Genomic DNA, 8,971 nt, shown 5'->3' with positions numbered 1-8,971 from the left:
ATGACATGATCATAAAATATACGACCAGTTTTATAAAATATGATGCAAATTTATAGATTAAACTACCTGCAGGGCCAAATCAACCCACTACAGGGCTCTGGAGCAAAAATAAACTGATGGCCCCCACTGACCCCTATTCCTTTCACACTCTGTGCACTGTGCCCGATGTATTTGACTTTTCCCGTAGTTAGTAATCAGGCCTTGCACAGCACTATGTAAAGTGACAACACCACAAATCCCAAGCTTGACCACCAACAAGATTGAAATGCTTCTTGTGACATGTTTTTGCATCACTAATTACATTCCAAAACTAAATACGGTATAGTTATATTACAAGGTTACATTTATGAGGTGAACTAAAAAAATGCACTGATCTAAAATGACATGTTCCACTGTGATAAGAGTCAAGGACTATCAACGTATCAGTGTACAGTAAGCAGCCTCCTGCCTCCTGTTTAGCTCAGGTCATTTCCAGTAGATGAGTTGGGGGACTAGCATGGCAGATTTAAATGAGTGGTCAAAATCTGTGCCAGAGAAGCTGGGATGTCCTGGAGTTTAATCCCTACAATGGGTCAGATCCAAAAACCCTGGATCCAACATTTCCCATAATGCATTTTAATAGCATCTTTAACTAGACCCAGTTAGACTTTCCGTCAAAGCCACCAGAGGTACTTATCTCCAGTTTAAAGGTCCTGAAAACCTCTTTTCTCCGCTTCACACCGCTAGTGATATGCTCCTACAAGAACACATGGATGGCTGAAGCTGGAACAGTTTTGGCTGCTTAATTTCTATCTCTGCTGTTCTGCACATGCTCTGCACACTGCTTTAAAATGGGAAGCGCTCAGCTGGAATCAGTCATGTCACTTCTGTGCACCAATCAAGAGCTCAATCAGATTCTGATGACAGTTGAGGGGTTGATGTTGTCTGGGTGCTGTCAAACAGATGTACTCATTAGATGAACAACAAATACCTGTGGATTTATTTGAAACCTCAACTTTGATTCCTCCTTATTTAATCAAGAATGCTAAATTAATTGTGAGTCACGTGGGGGAGCAGTCCAGGGTGCTCAATGTTATCAATACACAGACAGGCAGAATCACTTCTGCTGACAATGTTGGAGTGTAGTGTTAACTGAACTGATGGGATTTGTAATTTCCAAACACTATTTTTAAGTAAACAGTTACATTTATACTGTTCTCACTACAGATCCTTTTCATGGCAAACATAAGGACATGTCACATTTACAGAAATGTTCATTAATGCGTGTTGTCTGAAATGAAACATTAATGACTGCTCCTTTCAGATAAGGTGTTCCAGCTCCAGGGCCATGATATCCTGCATGCTTCCTCGCTGGCATGTCTGCCTGGGACACGTGCACACAGAGAAGCATTAATGTTATTCTATACACTTGCTTCACAATGTCTGCTGTGAAAAAGGTTTGCCTGGGTGACAATGGAAGTGTTCAGATCAAACTTTAGGCACTTTCTTAATCAAACCCTTTACACTCCAACATAAAACTGAAGTTTGCTCACATAACACCCAAACAGTATTTCAGTGAGTTGATGATGGTTTTATTGATTGTGAAAAGCAGGAAATCTACAAACAAAGACAGCTTTAGACCTCCAGCAGTCCAATTCCTACCCCAATCCAAAGGCAAACATCCACTCCACCTGACCCCGTTGGCTGGGCTTTAAAAGGCAGAGCTTCATAAAAAGGAAGGAGGGACTCGGTGCTGGACAGCCAATCAGCTGACACAGAAGGACATCTGAGCTCCACCCAGCCTGTCCAAAGGAAGCTGCTCAAGCCTTCCTATGGGCAGTGTGGGCAGAGCCAGGTGCCAGGACTGATGAACCATTTCTTTTTCACACAATACATTCACCAACATGAGACATGAACATCACCCACTTCCAAAACAAAAGGTCACCAAAAACCTCTGTTCCACTTCCCCACATGGAAGCACCCAATCCAACGATAAAACACCCAAACACGCACATTTACACTTTCTTTTTGTCGCTGGCAAGAATGAGTAGGAATGTTTTCTCTTAGAATTGAAACTAATTGAGATAAATTACATGTGGTCACTTGTCTGTATAGATTAAGAGCACAGGGCATGCTGTCCTGAATTTAAATTCAATTCCAAAACCGTGACAGGTGGGTCTCGTTTCAGCACCTTCTTTCCAAAGATGGATAAATAATAGATGCTTTCCAATCCCTCACCTGCTGGAAAAGATGCCATTTAGACTGCAGAGGATGATGACAGACAGCGACATCAAACCACACAAACATTCACACACACACACACACACCAGACCGGTGTCAGAAGGGCGGCAGTGTCTATGACAAATTGGGAACGGGGCTGGTGGAGCTGTTGTCCTGATTTGCTGCCTGGCTTCCTCGTGGTGGAACCTCGATAATGCGGGGCTTGTCAATGATGCGAGCGCGGCGGTCGCCTTTCTCCACAATTCCAATTATCCACGCTCCGCCCACCGCCGCCTGACCTCCAACTCCAGAGCTCTGGCACTTCATCTCTGAGCAAAACTTGGCCGCTTGCTCTCTGGGCAGACACACCAGCAGTCCACCTGAAGGGAAGGAACACTGCGATTATAATATACATACTTTCAAACAAGCAAATACTCGTCTCATAAAATAATGGCTAAAAACAAGTTACTGCGATCACTCAAAGATATCAGTTTTCATACCAGAAGTCTCTGCTGAAGTGCCCTGAACCAGGTTGAACAGATTTCCACAGGCTTTACTGATGGCAGCCATCTTAGCTATGATTGGTAGGTTGTGGATGACGAAAGCCACCTCGTTTCGCTGCTGTGCTGCCAGGTTGCTGGCGTGACCTAACAACCCGAAACCTGTCACGTCTGTCGCAGCGTGGGCCTGGAACTTGTGCATTAGGCCTGCCGCTGTAGACAAAAACATGAATATGAATGAGTCTGAACAGACTGAAGTGTTCAGCTTCAACTGGACCAGAACCATCTGAAGAGTAGACCCAGGCCGATGCATGTTCATGTTCAAGCTGTCATTATTTTCCCTCACATCTAAATTTAAGACTGTACGACTGAGAGTAAGCTCAGATCAATGCTGAGAAAGCACACAGACCCAGCTATTACAGAATCTCTCAACTGTTAATGAACAGGTCAAATGTTTCCTTGATCAGTGACGACTGCAGAGCGTCACGACATAATGACTAAAGCGTGTACCTGTGCGGTTTAGTGTTGCCATGGAGAACATGGCTTCCTGATATGCCTCTTTAACTTCCTCTTTGGTGACGACTAGCTTGATCTTGTTCCACCTTTCAGGCTGGTGAGAGATCAAAACAAAGTAAGAAGTAAACATACAGGGGGGGGTGATGAGTGTGAGTGCAGTCCAAATAACGCTCGCATCAACACAGTCGAGTGGCTGACCTGTTCGAGCCACTGGTGAGCATTCACAGCCACCTGTGTCCCCAGAGGTTTAGTCAGAACCAAGACGTCGCCCGGTACAGCACCGTCCGGCCTGAAAAAAAAACCCAACACACACACACACTGTTGCTATCCAGATGCAATTCTGTATCTCCAAACTTTATAAGATGAAGTATAAATGTTCCTTTAGCTATGAAATGGAGCAAATTAGCAATGTACTGAAAATTCACTCGATTTACTAATTTTTTTAATGACTTTTGAGGGTTCTTCTTATTTATGTATTCGTTTTTTTATGTATTAATGGCTGGGAAATGTGATTTCAGGATTGAAATTGTATTGTTTGAGGTTTCTGCCTGTTAAAAGGAAGTTTTTCTTCTGTGTGTGCTTGCTCATGGGGGACTTGTTGAGTCTTTGTACATTAAACAGTGTGATTTAGACCTGCTCTTTATGGAAAGTGTCCTCAGTCAACTTCTGTAGTCATTTGGCATTACATAAATAAAAGTGAAATTGCACTCTACAAGATGCAGAAATGAATTTTTGCTGTTTTTCTTATCTTAGAAGGAGTGGACATTTTGCAGATACATGGTTTTTACAGGACAGTGATGATCTGCAGCTTCCTTCAAACAATTCAAATAATTTATTGAGCACTGCATTAAGAGAGAATGGGTCAAATGAGTCAAAAGAAAAATCCAACCAACACACATGATCATGTGGAAAACAGCTAGTGATGATGGATTTATGCTGTTGTTTGGCATATTTTACAGCTGCAACTAAACATTATTTTCATTAGTGTTTCATCTCACAATTATTTTCTCAATTTACTGTATGGCTATAAAATGTCACAGCATAGTGTTATACTTTCTCAGCCCCATTTCTAACTGAAATGGACCTACAGGAGGCCAGGTGGTGAGACAGAAAAAGACGATTTCAAATACCTTTTCCCAAAACAACATACTGGCTCTATCACTGACTCACATGATGAACTCGTTAGGCTGGCAAACGACTGACGCTACTCCTCCTACAATAATCCAGGGGTTGATTACAGTCTGGCCTCCTGTCACAGAAGTTCCTCCCTCCTCTGCTGCATCGCGAAACCCCCGAATCATCAGCGGCATCACCCGCTCACGGTCCTGTGTCATACATATGATACAAAGCCAAACTGAACCATGGAGGGAGACCTCAGGTCACCCTAAAGAAACTGACAAATACATATGTAAAATCCACAAGTCAATGCGCTGTTAAAAACATATACTGGACTCATTGTGATGTCCATAAATTGGGTTATAAGAGGACACACAAAAGTGGTGTCAAAAAAAAATTCAACACTTCAGCAACTAGAGACAAACACACATCATCCTACCTTCTCATTCATCTTCTGGCTGACACTCAGCAACATCAGCATGTTGTCACACTCTGTGATGCCCATGGCATACAGATCACTGAGGACGTTAGCACATGCTATCCTGCCCTGGGAGACAGACAGAGAGACACAGAGAGAGCAAAAACTAGTCAAAACTAGGGGTGTACATCACAAGTTTCATCACTATACGATATTAAATCCATTCTTCGGACGACAAGTCATTAGCTGATATCACCAAGCTAGGATTTCGATTCAATTCAATTCAGGGTGCTGTGATCAATATGAGATGATCCAATCTAACATCATCAGTTACATGATGAGCAGGGTCGCTGAGTAGTTAGTAACAGCTTTTGAATGGTCAGGGAGAGAAGAGACAGTCATACAGTTACTGTCAATGTGAAACACTAAATCTTTACTCTCTGTTACTCTCTGCCAGCAGCAACACACTGTCCACCTGATCTCAAGTCAGAAACACAGCTGAGGACCAGGAGGAAAAAAACAACATTGCTTCTGTGAAGAAATTCAACTCAAAACTGTCAGAGGTGCCATTAAGTCTTTATAAAAAACTGAAACAGACACAGTGACAGATAACGAACAGTAGTGTACTGCATATACACTGTTTGAATGTTAAAGACAGAGGCGTGCTGGGACCGAAACGGTGAGACAGATGTGCCATGGAAATTTTAAAAATATATACAGACTCTTAAAGATGATTGTTCTCTTTGCACTGATGATACTGGATCGTAGATTATTGAAATGGTCCATTGATCCAGATCGATGGATTGTTACACCCCTGGTCAAAAGAGACAAATAACTTTAAGAGTTGTTGTCATGTCTTAAAACTACGATTTCATACTGTTATAGTAAGGAACCCATTTGATCTATATTATTGATCTAATATCTATATATCATTTTTTTTTATTCTATTTTTATTTTATTGTACTTTGTCTATCCCATTCTGTTGTATTTCATTTATTATTTTTTCATTCTGTCACTATAGCTCTGCCCTCATTTTTATTTTGGAATTGTTATCATGCCCATATAAGCACTAAGTTGTAAAATTTTGAGGGAAAAAGGAAAAAATAGCAGACATGATGTATGTGATTTTGTATATATGTTCTAAATGCAACTGAAATAAAAACTAAGTTAAAAAAAAAACAAAAAACTACGATTTCAAAAGATTTAGAAGCACATTTTACTATGCCACCTCCTGAATAACACTGAGCTTCAAAATGGCTGGCACTCCCCTTGAACTACTAGTTTTATAAAGGACATGTATAATCCATTCACTCAATTATTTCATTCAGTCTGGAAAACGAAAATGGAAAAACTTTTGTTTCTTTAATAGGATTTTAAAAAGGAAAAGGAAAATGACAGTGTTTTCCTGTTTCCATTTTAAAAGTCGGTAATCTGTTAAACACCAGAAGTCCTATTTCTGTTTTTGGATTTCAGATTTCCTTCACCTGAAGAACTGATGACCTGTAAAGTACATACACCTTGTGGCAGCACGTAGAAACCAAAGCGATCATTTTTGTGGCAATTGTCATCGATATTAAGGTAAATTTTAAGGCAACTTCTGGTGGTTCCTTTCTGTACATGTGCACAGTGGAAACAGTTAGAAATGTTACTATAAAGTAAAACAGGAATAAGACTAGTTTTTTGGTTGTGGGTTGCAAGACTACCCACTTCAAGATTAAAACAGGAAAATACAGGCATTTTCCTTTTTTTGATGAAAAAACAATAATAAAAAAACAAAACAAAACCTAAATTTTGACCAATGCTCTCATTTTTTGTTTTCAAGATGGTCAGTAATCAGTTGGACACGACCATTTACACAGGTACAGCTCAATTTACAAGAATTTAGCTGTGTTTTGCCACTATATAGTAAAACAGAGCAAAATAAAATTGAAAATCTGAATGAAATAATGATAAACATTACACATTGCTCACCGGGAATTATAATAATCCCTTTTCACCCATTATTTTTCACATTTGTCTTTCTATAATAGGGTATATGCTGTCTTTTCCTCAGAGAGTAGATAATTAACAGAGTATATGACAAGGACATGTTACAGGAAGTCTGGTGATCGCACAATTTCAGGATTCTGCCAGCAAATTAATCATAAAATACATATTGCTTATGGTTCAGTGAACATGATTTATGCTCATATTGTGTGCACAGTACACACTTGAATGATGTTATATTGTAAATATCCAACAGACATTGTCAAAGAGTACATTTCTGTTAGGATTAAAGGGAAAAAGGGAGTAAAAACACCACAACACAAAATAGTAGAGCTGCAACAATTAGTGGATTAACTGCCTATTAGACAATTGAAAAGAAAATATATTGCAAACTATTTGATTTAATTGATGAATCAAGAAAATAATTGGAGGGTAATCTACTATCAAAAATCTTCATTACTTGCTGCTCTACAAAACTGTATGTGCATGTTTTTTTAATTATGTGCAGAGAATGCCAATTTTTACAAATTATAAACAAGGGATGGGGAAGCACTCCGGGCCGTATATGGTCTCCAAGACCATTTAATCAGGACCGAGAAGCAATTCGTGAATGCAAAATGAAGTGCTGAGACAGCCTTACTTCCAGGATAGTCTGCCAGTCACCACTGTATGGAAGTGTTTCACAGAGGAAAACACCTGCCAGTTGCTCACCATCATGTATGGATCCTCCACCAGAGGGTAGAAGAAGTCTGTGGTCTGGACCAATGAGAGCCCTCCATGCCTGAGGGGAATCACACAGCAGTCCATTCCTACACCTGCAAACACAACACTGTGAGGATGCCATGGGGTTGCCAAGGCAACACAATGGCCTTACAGCAAATATGAGTTATCAAAAGTACTCAGTATTAGTTGAGGGACAGTATATTACTGTGATGTTTAGTGTGCGTTCTTACGATGTTGTGTATTACAGGACCGTTATATGAGATTACTTCACAATGTATGAACAGTACAGGAGTTTGTTTGTGGTCAGTCAGTGTAACTACAGGCTGTACTTGTCCTGCCTCTAAAGGCAGGAACTAAGCAACGTTATGACAGTCCCAGTCAAGATTGTGAAACTCCTTTAATAGAGGAAATGTTTGACCAGGGGCATGAACTTCGCACTGAAAGCACTGAAGACATTTCTGCTGAATCATACCTAGCGTCTAGTAATTTGAAAACTCACGGTACTTATGCCCACTTCTTTAACACTCTTAGCTAGCTACTACCTATAATGCGTTCACAAGGAAGCTTAGTTATAAAAGTGCGTAGGTTGTTTATTTATTTAAATTCGATATCTGAGAATTATGAAAAACGAACTATTTTCACTCGCCCATAGCTGTCCATCTGTCAAATGAGCTGCCATATGAGTTAACACAAGCTAGCATGGTTAGCAACAGTTGCGCTAGTAAACTGACATTAACCACCAGTGTTTCTGACAAGCTGTATGGGACATGAAGGCTAGCTATGCTAATTCCGTGTGTGTTTCATACCGAGTCGGGGGCCGGGCAACTGTTGGCCGAACTCTGACGCTTGGTCTCCGGCCTTCCCCGTCCCGTCAGCCCGGTCCGCCTCCAGTCCCGCCAGGAGTTTGAGCAGAGCCTCCTGCGGGACCTTGCAGCCTCATCCCTTCAGGTCCGAAAAGGCTGTGAGACGGAACCCGCGCTCCAGGCCGTGCTCCTCGGGTTTGAAAGGCTGGTATCCGGGTGGAAAACATCCCTCGGTTCCCACAGCCTCCGCGGAGGGAGGCGGGGAAGTTGAGCCCGACATGCCTGCCTGAAGACCACTTCAAATCCAAAATGCCAGTCGTGTACACCGGTAAATAAAGACCGGACAAAGAGGAGAGCGTGTGTCCGCCGAACGCTTCTTTAAACAAGAGACCAGTGTAAAGTTAGCCAAAATAAAACAAACGTGACTTCCTGTCGGAACTTTCGCCTTATGCATTCGTAGTGTGCATGTCTACGCAAGGTTCAAAGATCCTAAAGTACATACTTATACAAGATGGCTTGGACATTGGATTTGGACTTCTACAATATAACATAAACGTACTGTAAAACCACAGCAAAAGCACAGTGGTCAGAGAGCAGACATTTTATTTTGAAAGCGGGATTTATGATTTAGTTCCTCTCTGTCTTCGCTGTTTAACTTTACGCGGCACATGACGTGTGTAAAGGGTTACCACCTGCTCTTGCTGTCAGGT

The 8,971-nt window shown here is 41.2% G+C and overlaps 1 protein-coding gene across 1 annotated transcript; it reads right to left on the bottom strand.

Annotated features, from left to right (window-relative positions):
• Positions 1-1,555: 1,555 nt before the first annotated feature.
• Positions 1,556-8,655, bottom strand: sephs3 (selenophosphate synthetase 3). The gene is made up of 8 exons (XM_041945710.1): positions 8,265-8,655; positions 7,447-7,550; positions 4,771-4,878; positions 4,386-4,540; positions 3,414-3,504; positions 3,210-3,309; positions 2,700-2,912; positions 1,556-2,579 (listed from the first exon to the last, which is right to left on the bottom strand). The coding sequence occupies exons 1-8, from the start codon at positions 8,539-8,541 to the stop codon at positions 2,335-2,337; spliced, it is 1,293 nt and encodes a 430-aa protein (XP_041801644.1). The 5' UTR covers positions 8,542-8,655; the 3' UTR covers positions 1,556-2,334.
• Between the last annotated feature and the right edge of the window lie 316 nt (positions 8,656-8,971).

Source organism: Chelmon rostratus, chromosome 10 (genome assembly GCF_017976325.1).
Source record: "Chelmon rostratus isolate fCheRos1 chromosome 10, fCheRos1.pri, whole genome shotgun sequence".
NCBI classification, from domain to species: Eukaryota; Metazoa; Chordata; class Actinopteri; order Chaetodontiformes; family Chaetodontidae; genus Chelmon; species Chelmon rostratus.
This window is presented reverse-complemented; position numbering and strand designations above follow the sequence as displayed.